Below are 14,250 nucleotides of genomic sequence, written 5' to 3'. Positions count from 1 at the left end.
CCTGGGCCCTGGTCCCTGCTGGGTCCAGGCCGGCAGGATCCATCGGTGCCGGAGCCAGCGCCGGTGCCGTGGGACCCTTCGGTGCCGTGACGGGGGACTGGTCATTGCCGCTCGGGGGGGCTGGTACCAGGTCAGCGGGAGACGTGGGTGCTGCGGCCGGTGCCGTAGGACCCATCGGTGCCAGAGCTGGTGTTGTGGACCCACTGATGCCGATGCCGCGGACCCGTCGATGCCAGTACCGGGTCCGTGGGAGATGTCGGTGCTGCAGCCGGTGCCGGGACCCATCGGCACCGCGGCCCGTGGACGCGGGTCAGTGGGAGATGTCGGTGCTGGAGCCGGTGCCGTCGCCGTGGGAGCCGTCGGTGCTGGAGCCGTGGCTGTGGGCGCCGTCGGGGCCGGGCGCGGCGCCGTGGGCCCCGTCGCGGGCGGCGGCGGCCGCGGGGCGCCCGCAGAGGGGCACGGTGCTGTCGCGGCTCTGCCCCTCCACGTCCAGGTCCAGGAGGGTCGGGGGGGCGGCGGCGGCCCGCGCCCCCCGCGCCGACACCAGCGCCCAGGGGTCGGGCCGGGGCCGGGCGGGCGCGGGCCGCGGCCGCGGCGCGAAGGGCAGCGAGCGGGGCCGCTCCGCGGGCGACGCCTCCGACGACGGCGGCGGCGGCGGCGGCTCCGGGCCGCGGCGGCGCGACGGCGGCGGCGGCAGCGGCGGCTCCGGCGCCTCCCGGGCACCTGCGGGCAGCGGCGGCCTCAGCCCCGCCCCGAGCGCCTGGGCCCCTCCCCGACGGCGGGCGGCGAGGGGGGAGCGGGGGGGGTTGCAATGGGGCAGAGCGTGGGGGGAGCTTTGGGGGAGGCTGCAACGGGGCAGAGCGGGGAGGGGGTTGCAATGGGGGCAGAGCGTGGGGGGAGCTTTGGGGGAGGTTGCAATGGGGCAGAGCGGGGGGGGGAGCTTTGGGGGCAGTTGCAATGGGGCAGAGCGTGGGGGGGGGTTGCAGTGGGTCAGAGAGTGTGGGGAGCTGTGGAGGGGATTGCAAAGGGGCAGAGAGTTGGAAGGGTTGCAAAGAGGCAGAGCGGGGGCAGTTGGGGGGTTGCAATGGGGCAGAGCGTGGGGGGAGCTTTGGGGGAGGCTGCAACGGGGCAGAGCGGGGAGGGGGTTGCAATGGGGCAGAGCGTGGGGGGAGCTTTGGGGGAGGTTGCAATGGGGCAGAGCGGGGGCAGTTGCCGTGGGGCCCGGGTCCCCGCGGGGCCGCGCTCACCGTGCCCGTGGGGCAGGGCCCCGTCCGAGGGGGTGCGGCGATGCCCGCGGCGGGCGGCGGCGACTCGCGTGGGCGTCAGCGACTGTCGCGGGCGGCGCGGGGCGCTCGCGGGCGCCGGCTCCGGCGGCGGCGGGTGATGCTCGGCCGGGGAGGGGGGCTGCTCGGCCGGGGGGGTCGCGGCCGGGGGGGGCCCGGCGGGGGGGGCTCCGGGCAGCCCCGTGCCCAGCGCCACCGCCGCCAGCACCGAGGCGCAGCCCAGCAGCGCCGCCCCGCTGCGGCCCCACCGCCCCCCCCCGGCCGCCGCCGCCCCCGGCCGGGCCCCCCCCGCCGCCGCCGCCGCTGCCGCCGCCGCGGGCCGGGGGCTGCCGGGGGGCGAGGGCAGCGCGCCGGGCTCCTCCGCCTCGGCGTACTCCTCTGCGGGGGCAGCGGTCATCGGGGGGGGGGCGGGCACCCACCCCGGGGGGCCCCCCTGCACCCTACGGGGACCGGACACCCCCTCCGACACCCCCTGTACGTGCAACGCCCCCTCCCCAATTGCACAATGTCCCTAAGCCCCCTGCGGGGACCGGACCCCTGCCCTGGGCACAGCCCCTTGGGCTGAGGGTGCCCCCCCACCTCTGCACCCTGCAGGGACGGTCCCGTTTCCCCCCCCCCCCCCAGCCCTGGGCATCTCCCCATTGGTGCGACTCCCCCCCCGTGGGTGCAGCCCCCCCATTGCACAGCGTCCCCCAGCCATGCACCCTGCAGCAACAGGCCCCTCTGGGACGCAGCCCCCTTGGGTGACGCCCCCCACCATGGCACAGCACCCCCCCACTCCTGCACTCTGCAGGCCCAGCACCCAGGGGTGCAGCCCCCCCATTGCACAGCACCCCCCTCCCCGGGGTCCATGCACCGTGCAGGTACCGCCCTGCAGCCAGACCCCCCCCCCCCCAGGGTCATGCAGCCCCACGCAGCTCCCCCCACACCACCGCGCTGCCCCCCCCCCCCCGGGGCTGGCACGTCCCTGGGCCCCGCTCACCCATTTCGGTGAGGCTGGCGAAGCCCACCGCCATGGGCACGTGCCGCGGCGACTTGCCCAGGTTGGGGGCGCTGGACGACCACTGCTTGCAGCCCTCGCCCAGGGCCTTGAGCCTGCGGGGGGGGGGGAGTGTGGGGGTCAGGCGGGGGGGGGTGGCGGTGGGCGCCCGGGGGGCTCCGCGGGCCCCGCTCACCTCTCCTCGCCGCCGAGCCGCTCCTTCTGCAGCGTGGAGCTGGGCCCCCAGGTCCGGCCCTTCTTCTTGCTGCCCACCAGCGCCTCGGCCCGCGGCGCCCCGCTGCGGCCCCACGTCCGGCTCCCGTCCAGGGGGGTCACTGCGGGCGCAGCGGGGCGGCCGTGGGGGTCCCCTCCGCCCGCACCCAGGCCGTCTCCCCGGGGGCGAGGGGGCTGGGGGGCCCCGCTGGGCTGGGCTGCGCCCCACGGGGGGGCTGATTGCCGCCCCAGGGAGCATGTGGGGCTGGGGGGCTGGGGGGCTGCCTGGGGTTTGGGGGGGGCTGCCTGGGGTTTGCAGACTGGCTGGGGTTTGGGAGGGGTATGGCCTGGGATTTGGGGGGCTGCCTGGGGTTTGGGGGGGCTGCCTGGGGTTTGCAGACTGGCTGGGGTTTGGGAGGTGGCTGCCTGGGGTTTGGGGGCCGCCTGGGGTTTGTGGCACTGGCCTGGATTTGGGGTCCTGGGGGGTTCAGGGTACCCGAGGGCAGCGTGGGGATCTGGGGGGGGGGGTGTCTGGGATTTGGGGGGGTGCCAGGGGTTACTCACGGCAGATGGCCCTGAGGCGGGGGATGATGCTGGGGCTGCCGGGGGGGCTGGCGCCGTCGGCCCCCAGCCCCTTCCGCCTCTCCAGCGTGGGCGACGCCTGCACCGTGATCTTGTGCTCGAAGCCTGCGGGGAGGCCGGGGGGGTGTCAGGGGGGCGGTGGAACCCCCTGGGCATTGGGGGCTCCCCCAGCCCCCCAGCTGCACCAGGGACGTCCCAGCCTGGCCGGGGACCAGACCCAGCCTGCAGGTACCGCAGGGGGTGGGGGGTGCAGGAAAAGTCTGGGGGGCCCCAGCGAGGGGCTGGGGGGGGCAAGGACAAGGTCGGGGTGTCCAGGGGGCTATGGGGGTGCAGGAGGTTCAGGGCCCCCCAAAAGCAGCTGGGGGACATGGGGGGGGTCAGGGTGTGCGCAGACAGTCTGGAGGGGTGCAGCGGGATTTTAGGGTACCCGAGAGCAGGCTGGGGGCTTGGGGGCGGCTCGGGGCAGCTGGGGGGTGCAGGGGGGGCCGGGGTACCCGAGGGCAGGCTGATGCGGTTGCCGTCCCGCAGCTTGAGGCGGCTGCGCTTGAAGTGCCCCTTCCTCTTCTTGACGCCGGGCTTCTCCTGGTGCATCTGGTGCATGATGAGGTGCAGCTCCCGCTCGACGATGTCGATCTCCCGGGCCGCCAGCTCCTGCTCCCGCCGGCGCAGCACCTCCTCCTGCGTCCGCTGCTCCTGGGCCGCCCGCAGCAGCTCTTCCTCGCGGCTCCGCAGCTCCTGTGGGCATCACGGGCCGGGGGATGCCGTGCAACCGGGGGGGTCCCATGCCCTGCTCCAGCAGCGCACCGGGGGCAGGCGAGTCCCCGGCAAGGGGATGGGGGGGACAGGGAGGGCTGAGCCCCGGGGGAGCGGGGTCGGGGCGTAGCCAGGGCCCTGCTGACCTTCTCCTTGGTGCGCAGGTCGCTGAACATGCTCTGGATCTCCAGCTTCCAGTCCTGCTGCAGCGAGTGGAAGGACTCGAGGGGCATGGCCAGCATCGCCGACTGCTCGATGGCCAGCAGGCGCCCCAGGATGCTGCCGAAGGCCGGGCGGGCGTGCGGGTCGGGGTCCCAGCACTCTGCAATGGCGGGAGCGTCAGCAGGGCCCCCCTGTCACATGCAGACCTTGGCCCATGTGCAGGGACCTGCGCCCGCGTGCAAGAGCCCTGGCCCTCATGCGCTTGTCCTCATGCATAGACCCAGGTCCCCGTGCATGGTCCCTGTGCAGAGACCCTGCTCCCCATGCCTGGGCCCTGACCCTTGTGCACAGGCTCTTGCCCCCGTGCAGGGATGCTGGCCCCCATGCAAGCCCTCGTGCCCCCACTCACCCTCCAGGAGGTGGGCGAAGGGCTCGGGACACGTGGAGGGGATGGGCAGTGTCAGCTTGTTCATGGCCACGCCGTAGGCCACAGCCAGGGCGTCGATCTCCCGGTAGGGCACCTCGCCGGTCAGCAGCTCCCACAGCAGCACCCCGAAGCTGCGGCACAGGCCGGGAGGCTCGGGGCACGGTGGGCACAGGGTGCCGCCCTGCTGGGGTCCTGCTGAGCCCTGGTGCCCAGCCAGGTCCCCGCAGCCCCCCCGGTGCATCGCCCCGCACGCAGCCCCCCGGTACCTCCAGACATCGCTGCTCTTGGAGAAGAGGGACAGCTTAATGACCTCGGGGGCCATCCAGGCGTAGGTCCCGGCCGCGCTCATCTTCGTCGTCTTGTGCCACTCGCGGGCCAGCCCGAAGTCTGTGATCTTCAGGGTGCAATGGGCCAGGTTGTCGTTCTCAATCTTCTCCAGGATCAGGACTGGGCGAGAGGAAGGGGGGGCCGGTAGCCGGGCACGGGAGAGCCGGGGGCATCCGGGGACACAGGGAGAGCAGGGGACGGAAGGGCAGAGCCCCCAGGGCCACCGGCAGCCAGGAGCCATCGCTGAGCCCCAGCTCCGGCAGGGCATCCCATGCCCCCACGCACACCGGACAAGGCGGGGGGTTTTACCCGCTCCCCCCGAGAGGATCTTCCTCGGCTCAGCCCGATCCTGGGGTGCAGCCGGGGTGCTCGGGGGCCTGGCACGGCTCGAGGGACCCCACGCATCCAGGGGTAAGTGAGGGGGACCCGGTGGGGTTGGGAGGTGGCATCCCAGCCCTTGCACCCCTCACCAAGGTGGGGAGGGGTCCCAGGTGTCCTAGCCCCCCAGTGTCCCCCAGATGCATGACCTGGAGCAGCCGGTACTGCTGGCGCTCACTGCATGGGGAGCCTGGGGGCTGCAGTGGGGCAGCACTGACAGCAGCCTGGGGGTACAGTTTGGGGGTGCTGCCCAGGCAGGACGGGAGTTCGGCAGCAGTCGGGGGGCCCTGCAGAGCTAGGGGTCCCCCCAGGGCACTTACTGTTGATGGATTTCAGGTCTCGGTGGATGATGGGCACCACGGCCTCGTTGTGCAGGTAGTTCATGCCGCGGGCGATCTGCACGGCCCAGTTGACCAGCACGTTGGGGGGCACCTTGCGCCCCGCCAGGGCCCGGTTGAGCGCGCCGCCCCGGGCGAACTCCATCACCAGGCAGAGGTTGGGGGGGCTGAGGCACACGGCCTTCAGGGCGATGATGTTGGGGTGCCGCAGCATGCCGAAGAGCCGGGCCTCCTGCCGCACGCTCTCCGCCGTCACGCTGATGTCCTCGTCGGGGTCCTGCCGGGCGGCCTTCACCGCCACCTCCTCGCCTCGCCACAGCCCCTTGTAGACCTTCCCGAAGCCGCCCACGCCGATGATCTCGTCCAGCAACAGCTCCTCGAAGGAGACCTCCAGCGGCCCCACGGCGGCCGGCTCGCTGCTCACGTAGTTGCTGGGGAAGACCCCCACCTTGCCCTGCACCTTCCCCGTCCACCAGCCCTCGTCTCCGGACACGGTGGAGTCCTGGGAGAGCACCTCCACCACGTCCCCCCGCCGCAGCGTCAGCTCCTCCTCGGCCGCGGCCTCGTAGTCGAAGACGGCCGTCCAGAAGGGATTGCCCTTGCGGGGGCTCCAGCCCTCCTCCGACTCCATTGCGCTCCCGGCCCTGCCTCAGCGCGCCAGGACCCGCCGGCACGTGCTCCTCACGCCCGCCGGGCCCCGGGGGCCCCGGCCCTGCTGGGCAGCCGCGCGCCAAGGGCCCCGGCTCCGCACCTTGTCCCCCCTGGCCTGCATGGTCCCGGGGGGCTCAGGGGGGGGACACGCAGCAGTGGGGTGGGCTCGAGAGGAGGGCAAGAGCTGTGCCGGGCCAGCGAGCGCGGCCCGGGGCAGTGGGGCCGGGGTCCCTTGCAGCCAAAGGGCGCACCTGGGGGTCCCTTGGGTCCCTCGCAGCCAGGGAGCGAGGAGCAGGGTCCCTTTGGTCCTTGTAGCCGGGGAGCGTGCCTGGGGGTCCCTTGGGTCCCTTGCAGCTGAGGAGCGTGCCTGGGGGTCCCTTGCAGCCGGGGAGCGCAGCCAGGGTCTCCTGAAGCTGGGGAACGCAGACTGGGGGTCCCTTGCAGCCGATGAGCACAGACCGGGGGTCCCTTGCAGCTGATGAGCGCAGACCAGGGGTCTCTTGCAGCAGGTGGATGCAGAGCGGGGTCCTTTGGGTCCCTTGCAGCCGATGAGCGCAGACTGGGGGTTCCTTGCAGCCGGTGGATGCGGAGCGGGGTCCTTTGGGTCCCTTGCAGCCGGTGAGCACAGACCGGGGTCCCTTGCAGCCGCCGTCCCCGGCAGCAGCTCTCAGTCCGCGGCGCCGGGGCTCTGCTCAGCGGCGAGGCCGCCTCCGGCGTCCCCGGGGCCGGGGCACCCCCGAGCCGAGCCGAGCCGCGAGCCCCGGGCCCCGGCGGTGCTGCCGCCGTGCGCGGCCGCGGCTCAGGCGCGGCTCCGGTGCCCGCGGGGCGCGGCGCTGCCTGGCACGGCCCGGGCTCCGCCGCGCCGCTGGGGCGCAGCCGCCGCCGGCATCGGGGCGGCGCGGCCCGGTACGGCCCGGTACGGCTCGGCACGGCTCTGCACGGCTCTGCTCGGCTCGGTACGGCTCGCTTCGGTTCGGTTCGGTCCGGTACGGCGCGGCTCGGCCCGGCCCGGCCCCGGCGGCTCCTCGTGCCCCGCTCAGCGCCCGCCTTGCCCGGCGGCCCCCCGGGCCGTGCCGGCTCGGTGCGGCGGGGGGACGGCGCCGGGCATCCCCGCCCGGCCCCGGTGCCGGTGCCGCTGCCGGTGCCGGTGCCGGTGGCGGGGCCGGCCGGGCGCCGCGCCCTGCGCTGCCGCGGGGCTGTCACCGGCGCCGGGGCGCTGGCCGGGCCGGGGGCGCATCCCCCGCTCGGCGGGTGCGGGGCCGGCGCGGAGCTGTCAGCGGGGCCGGGGGGGCCGGGCCGGCCGGGGGGGCCCCGCTGCAGCCTGGGACTTGTAGTCCGCGGCGGCGGGGGCGGCGGGGACCCTCTCCCCGCCCTGCCCTTTGCAGCCCCCCCGCCATGGCGAGGCGCCTCTGCCGCCGGGGGGGGCTTTTATTTAAGGTATCCCCATCCCTCTTATTGCAGGGGGCCCCGGCGCCTGCTGCCACTCCCGGCCCGTGGGGATGGATGACGGCTTGCTCCCGCGTCGCCCCCGGGATGGGGACCCCGCGGTGCCGGGTGCACGGTGCTGCGTGTCCGCCGGACCCCGGCCCTGCCCTGGCTCCCCGGGCCCATCTGCAACATCTGCCGCCGCCGGAGCATCGCCGGGCTCCCACGCCAGCAGCGAGGCCGTGCGAGGAGATTATTACAGGATTATTTCCCCGCGGCCAGCGGAGAGGCTCGCGCGGCGGGGGGGGAAACGGGCCTAGGGGGGCTCTTGGCCTGCGTGTGGCCCCAGGCCTCTGCCCCCGCCGTGCCGTGGGTGCTGCACGCCGGGAAATGTAGTTGGGGCGAGCGTCGCCGCTGCTCCCCCGGGACGGCGCAGCTGATGCTGGGCGCGGAGGCGAGGGCAGGTGCTTGGAGGGTTTCCCGAGCGGCGCACAATGGGCGTTTTGTGTCCGCGGAGCCGGGCGCCGAGCACGGCCGGGGGGGCCCGCAGACACCCAGGCACCGGCAGCGGGCGCCTGCGGGGCCGGGGGCTGCCGGGACCCCCGCGCCACGGAGCGGAGGCACGGCGGGAAGGGCACAGTGCAGGGACCCTGCCCAGAGCCCCGGGACCCCACAGCGCAGGCAGTGAGCACGGTGCTGGGGGGGGGGGGGGCTCGTTGGAGGCATCGCGTGGGGATGGACATGGGGATGGGCTGCAGGTGGGGGGCAAAAGGGATCCCCCCCTTGCCGAGGTTTCCATGAATTTTCCCATGCCACCACCAGCCCCCCCCAGGCCACGCGTAGCCAGGCTGCAAGAGGATTACAGGGCACTTTATGTAAGTATGAGATTACCCGGGGCTGGGCACCCCCTGCTTCCCCCCGGCTGTGGGGCAGGACAGCAGGACACCCAGCGGTGCTGGGGCTGGGCAGCCCTGAGGGGCGGCTTGGTGGGGCAGGATGCCAGCGGTGCTGGGGCCGGGCAGCCCTGAGGGGCGGCTTGGTGGGGCAGGATGCCCAGCGAAGCCAGCGCCTCCCGTGGGGCAGATCCCCTTCCCCAGCCCTCAGAGCCCTGTGGATTAAAGCCACTGCTGAGGCACCTGTGGGTCGATCCCCGATCCCCAAATCCCAGATCCCTGCGTGGCGGAGGGAGGAAGAGGCGCGTGGATAAGGACGTGCCAGATGTGGCAGGGGGGACCAGGGCTCACGGAGACGCGACCCAGAGCAGCACAGCATCGCTGGGGCGCAACACCAGTTTTATTGCAAGATGCCCAGCGAGCGGGCAGGCTGCGGTCCCCAGCGCGGCACGAGGACAGCCGGAGCATGCCGGGCTCGGTGCTCATCCTTGGGGCTCTCAGTCCAAGGTGAGGTGCAGTGGGGGCAGCGTGCCCAGCTCCGGGGGACACTCCGAGTACCACTGGAGCGCCAGGGCCCCGAAGACGGCCTCCCCCCAGGGCTGGGCCACGTGGATGTTGTTGCGGTAGCTCAGCGGTGCCACGTGGCAGAAGGCCGGTGGCCCAGCCTGCTGCGGCCCGGCGGGGTGCAGCACCTGGCACAGGACCCGCTCTCCCGGCACCCCCGGCTCCTTCCCCGGCCGCTCGGCCTTGCCGGAGACGTAGAGGACGTGGGTCGATTCGCCTGCCAGCAGGTACTGGAAGATGCAGCGGATGCGGGGGCACTGCAGCCGGTAGAGCTGCAGCAGGTGGGTCAGCGCCTCTTGCCAGGCCTCCAAGTTGGCCCCGTGGCAGTCCCGGAACTCCATCAGCACTTGGTGCAGCGCCAGGAGCTTGTCCATGCTGCTCTCTTCCGCTTTCCTGTCTCGCCAGAGACCAGGCTGGGGCTCCTGGTGCCTGCGGCGCTGCATCTGGCCCAGCCTGGCCGGGGACAAGCTGATTGCGTCAGCCCATCTCTCCTTGTGCATCGCAGCTGCCTTCTCCAGCACTGTCATCTGCAGGGCTTTGGGGACCGGAGGCCACGGGCCCCCCTCCGGCAGGGCCAGCCAGCTCTCTGCCGGCTGCTTGGCCCTCGCCGGCCGGGGCCACAGTGGCTGAGCCTTTCCCATGGGCTCCCTCTCCCGCTGTGTCCTGGCGTCACCTGGGCGCAGTGGCGGCCGTCCCCAAGAGACCTGCAGCCGGGCTTCGATGCAGGCCAGCAGCGCGTCAGCCCCGATGGCGGGCTCGCAGCCGCCGGCTCCGGCCGCCCGCCTGGCGTAGCGCCGGTGCGTGTCCGCCAGCTCCCGGATGACGGAGGCGTCTGGCTCGGGCTGCCGGGGCTCCGCCAGGCGGGTGCAGAGCGCCAGGGCTTCGCCCAGCTCCTCGTCCTCCTCGGCCGCCACGCTGGCAGCCGCAGCCAGCAGGGCCCGCAGCTCCCGGCGCTGCTCCGGGGTGCAGAGCCTGGAGCCAGCCCGGCAGCTCGGCGGCCTCCGGCAGCTCCCGGGGCTCCGCCAGGCGATGCAGCAGGGCCTCGAGCATCCGCCAGGGCCCCTCGCCCGGCGCAGCCTCCGCCAGGCCGGGCTGCGTCCCCGGGCCCTGTCCCTCGGCGAGCTCCAGCAGCTGCTGGGTGCCGGTGCGGGATGCGTGTGCGCCTGGCCCGGCCCTTGCGGGAGCATCTCTTCTGCAGCTGGACGAGGAGGTCGCCACAGGATCTCAGCAGGCTCCAGGCCGCGCTGTCCCCGGCCAGGGCCTCACCGGCCAAGGCCACCAGCTCCTCCATCACCCGCTGCTCCTCGGCCGAGGGGATCGTGCGCAGGCCGAGCAGCTTGCAGAGGTCGTTGCGCCACTGGCCGGCCTCCGAGCCGTAGCACTGCCGCGGGTCGACGCAGTTGGCAGTGTTCGGCTGCGGCGGGGCCCCCGGCGAGTCCCTTTGCAGCGGGGTCCATGGGGACCGTCTCCGCAAGGGGGTCTCCGGGGCCCGTCCCTGCCCTGGGGTCCCCGCAGGCTTTTCTCGCAGCCGCACCCCCGTGGGCTTTCTCCGGAGCAGGACTGCCGAGGCCTCGCTGCGCGCTCGGGGCTGGGAGCCCAGGGGGCCTGCAGCCGCTCTCCGGCAGGCTCCCTCCGCACGCCGGCTCCCCGCGCCGCCTCCGGTGCGGCCGCCCCACGGGGCACTGCCTGGCCCGCCGCGGGCAGAAGGGCCCCCGGCTGCAGCCGTGCCGGAGTCCTGCGTGCCAGCGTGCCACTGGGCACTGGCCGGAGCGGGGAGGGGGCCGCGGGGGGCCGTGTCCTGGTGCTGAGTTTGGGCAGCCTCTGCTGCGCCTGGGGGTGCTTCGCCCTGGGCACCTCGGCCAGGCCTGGGAGGGAAGAGGGGGATGGCGCTGGGGGCGGCCGTGATGGGTGCAAATCTGGGGGGAAAACACTCATTTTACATCCCCTCCTCGCCCAAGGAGCTTGGGGTGCTGCCCGGGGAGCGTCCAGCCGGTGGGGCGAGGGGCAGCTCCTCGTGCCTCACCTCTGCCTGCCATCCTCCTCTTCCTCAGCCCGGCCTCCTGCGCGGGTCCCCGCGGCGTCGCCTGCCCGGTGCCCCCCAGCTCCGCGGGCAGCTCCGGGGACTCCCTGGGCTCCGTGTCCGGGCTGCTCCGCGACTGCTCCTCCACCAGGGACAGGGTGGATGTCAGGCGCTCCTCCACTGCCTGCAGCAGCGCATCCAGCTCCGCGGGGCCGGCGGCCACCATGCTCACCCCCTCCGCGCCCGGCTCCGGCGGGGCGATCGCCCTGGGTGCAAGCTCCCCGCTGACCGACGTCTGCCTGGAGCGGGAGAACGGACACCCATGGGGGGCGCGGAGCAGCGCGTCGCTGGGGGGCTTGCAGGGCCGGGGGGGGCACTCGCGCGTCCTCCCTGGGGGCGGATGCCGACGGCCCCTGCACGGCCTCCCTGAGCGCGGCCTTGTCGGCGATGCCGGCGACGGAGCGGAGCAGGGAGCGCGCCAGGTCCCGCACCTTCTCCTCCTTGTCCATCAGGGCGCGGGCGAGCGGCGGCAGGTCCCACCGGGTGAGCAGGGCCGTGCTGCCCAGCGCCTGCCGGGTGGCGCGCCGCCTCCGCGCCCAGGGGCCGGTGGTCTGCGGCAAGAGGGTGCTGTAGGCCTCCGCCTGCAGAACGGGCGGCGGGACGTAGCTCTCGGTGATCCGCGCCAGCGCGGCGGTGCACAGGGTGTAGACGGAGGGCGGCGCGGCCTCCATCTGCCCCAGGATGCCCCGCACGACCCCCTCCAGGCTGATGCTCTCCGGCTTGTGGAGCAGCCAGTTCTGGCTGGCGATTTCAGCCAGCAGGTCCCGGGGGGGGGTGCCCCCGCCTCCGGGAAGGGCAGCGTCTCCCCCCGTGGCTGCCCGGCCTCGCGCTTCGCCGGCGCCTTCGGCAGGGGCAGCAGGGATGCCCGGACCTTCACCCGCTTCCTCCCGGGCAGCCCCTTCTGGACGGAGCTCCTCTCGCGGTCAGGGGTCCCGCCAGGCCAGAGGCAGGTGCGGACAACCGAGTTGGGGACGAGGCCGTCGGGCGCGATGGGCCAGCGCAGCCCGCGGAGCAGGTATTCCTCCAGCAGCCGCGCCAGCTCCTCCGGGGGACGCTCGCTGCCCACGGGCTCTGCTCGCCGTCTCAGCGCCCGCTGGGGTGGCACCGGCCGCCTGGGGCGCGGGGCAGGGCCGGCGCTGGGCGCCGCGGTGCTCGCAGCCCGCTCCGGGGCGGCTTGGGGACCGGCCGCTGCCTTGGTGCCGCCTCGCACTTTGGCCGTGCCCTCTGCCACGACGACCTGCTTGTGGCGCGTGAGGACCTCCATGCCCTCGTAGCACGGGGCCCCGCTGTCCTCCGGCCGGTACACGGGCACAGAGACGGTCTCAAAGGCCTGGAGGAAGCTGGGCAAGAAGCGCAAGGGCTCTTCAGCCGCGTCGTCCGGCAGCCAGCGCGTGGCCAGCTCCCGGAGGTGGGTGCGGGGCAGGTACTTGAAGCAGGGGATGAGAAAGATGCTGCGGTTGCAGCCGACGAGCAGGTCGCCCCAGCGGCTGGCGAAGCAGACCCGGCTGAACCGGAGGCTGGAGCTGAAGTCCACCACCAGGACGCCCGCCAGGCTCCAGAGGCGGGTGGAGCCATCGGCAGCGCCCGTCACCAGCAGCCGCAGCGCGGGGCAGTAGTCGCAGGAGGTGACGGTGCAGGAGTGCATGGGTGGGCTCTCCGCGGTGGGGCCGCAGTCCTCCCCGCGCGCCGAGGCGGCGAGGCCCCAGACCCGCAGGCGGTTCTCCTCCGTCACGGCGCAGACGGCACCGGGGACCAGCAGAAGGTGCCGGATGCAGCCGTCGGTGCTGGCGATGGCGCGCACCGGCAGCAAGGCCAGCTCGCTGCCCTGCGCCGCGAGGCTGGACAGGACGATGCGCTCGTCCGAGCCGTAGGAGCACGAGAAGCTGCGCTCGCGGCACCCGCGGGAGAGGTCGTCGCCACCCGAGAGGCTGCACATTGCCTCCACGCCTCGCTGGTGGAGCCGCTGCCCGGGCAGCGGGCGGCTGAGCCGGCTCAGCGCGCGGACGCAGCCGCTCCGGTACCCGCCGAACACGCAGCTGCACAGCTCGGCGCCCACACGCGGGCGGCAGAAGGCCAGGCAAAGCACCCCGTCCTCCCGGCCGGCCGTGGCCCCTTTTTTGGGGTGATAACGGGCAGTTTTCTCTCAAGGGGCTTCACAGACCCCCCCCCCCCCCCCGAGGCCTCAGGCAGGGCCCAGGCCCCACCGCCATGGCTGGGCCCGGGTCGCCATGGCGACGTGCAGTCATGGCGGCCTGGCCCGGCGAGGGTGACACGGGCCTGGGTGGCCCTGGTTGTCCCCGGCCACTGTCCCCCGCGCCTGGGACGTGGCTTCGCATCGCAGCCGCTAGTGGGCAATGCCACAGTGGCCGTGGCCGGCCCGGCGAGGCCACCCTGGTCCCCCCCATCCCCTCCATGTCCTCTCGTGTCTCCCATCCAGTCCCCTGATGTGTCTCCTCCATGTCCCCTTGTGTATCCTCCATGTGTCCCCTCCTTATCCCCCTGTGTGTGTGTGTCCCCTCCGTGTGCTCTCATGTCCCCCTCTGTGTCCCGTCCAGTCCCCTCATGTGCCCCCCCCATATCCCCTGTATGTCCCCCCATGTGTCCCCTCATGTGTCCCCTCATATATCCTCCATGTCCCCTCCTGTGTCTCCCTCCCCCCCCCCCCCCAACGTCCCCTTGCAAGGAGGGGTGTGGTGGGAGGCTGCCTGGCACTGCCCCAGGCCCCCCCCTCAGACAGGGGTGACCCCTTTCCTTGCTGCATTGATGCCGGGGGGGGGGGGTCCCCCATCTTGCATGTGTCAGCCCTGTCCCTGTTGCTGGGGGGGGGGGGGGGGCACCTCCATGCCCCCCCAGCATTGGCATTTCGTGTGTGGCATGGGGGAGCGGGGGGCTGACTCCCAGGGTCACTGGGGGTTAACCCTGCCTGCTGCATAGGGGGCACTGACGCCCCCCAAAAGGGGATTTAACCCTCGCACCCCTCCCCTGAGCACCCCCGGAAGCCCCCCCGGTTCGCACAGGAACGGGGCGCCTGCCCCTTTAAAACTCCCCCCCCCCCGCGGCAGCGCCGCGGCGCCCTCTCGCGGAGGGGAGGGCGCCGAGCAGGGCGGGGCGACTGTCCCCGCCCCCTCAGTGGCCACGCCCCTTAAGTGGCCCCGCCTCCTCGTGGCCCCGCCCCCGCGGCGTGCACTCCCTCCC

The 14,250-nt window shown here is 73.9% G+C and overlaps 1 protein-coding gene across 1 annotated transcript; it reads right to left on the bottom strand.

The window, feature by feature from the left end:
- Nucleotides 1-310: 310 nt before the first annotated feature.
- On the bottom strand, nucleotides 311-6,562 carry MAP3K10 (mitogen-activated protein kinase kinase kinase 10). The gene is made up of 9 exons (XM_067314419.1): nucleotides 5,425-6,562; nucleotides 4,666-4,846; nucleotides 4,382-4,530; nucleotides 3,957-4,132; nucleotides 3,552-3,792; nucleotides 3,040-3,162; nucleotides 2,459-2,597; nucleotides 2,266-2,378; nucleotides 311-723 (listed from the first exon to the last, which is right to left on the bottom strand). The coding sequence occupies exons 1-9, from the start codon at nucleotides 6,071-6,073 to the stop codon at nucleotides 311-313; spliced, it is 2,184 nt and encodes a 727-aa protein (XP_067170520.1). The 5' UTR covers nucleotides 6,074-6,562.
- Between the last annotated feature and the right edge of the window lie 7,688 nt (nucleotides 6,563-14,250).

This window comes from Apteryx mantelli, chromosome 35 (assembly GCF_036417845.1).
Source record: "Apteryx mantelli isolate bAptMan1 chromosome 35, bAptMan1.hap1, whole genome shotgun sequence".
In the NCBI taxonomy this organism is placed as follows: Eukaryota; Metazoa; Chordata; class Aves; order Apterygiformes; family Apterygidae; genus Apteryx; species Apteryx mantelli.
Note: the sequence above shows the minus strand (reverse complement) of the source record. Positions and strands in the feature narration are given on the sequence as shown.

Bases quoted from the DNA above. Each gene is read 5' to 3' on its own strand.
- MAP3K10 (XM_067314419.1), bottom strand. From the start codon at position 6,073: ATGGAGTCGGAGGAGGGCTGGAGCCCCCGCAAGGGCAATCCCTTCTGG. The intron at 3,793-3,956 runs GTCAGCAGGGCC...TGATGCCCACAG, and splicing joins ACCTGCGCACCAAGGAGAAG to GAGCTGCGGAGCCGCGAGGA. The intron at 3,163-3,551 runs GTACCCCGGCCC...GCCTCCCCGCAG, and splicing joins CCGCATCAGCCTGCCCTCGG to GCTTCGAGCACAAGATCACG.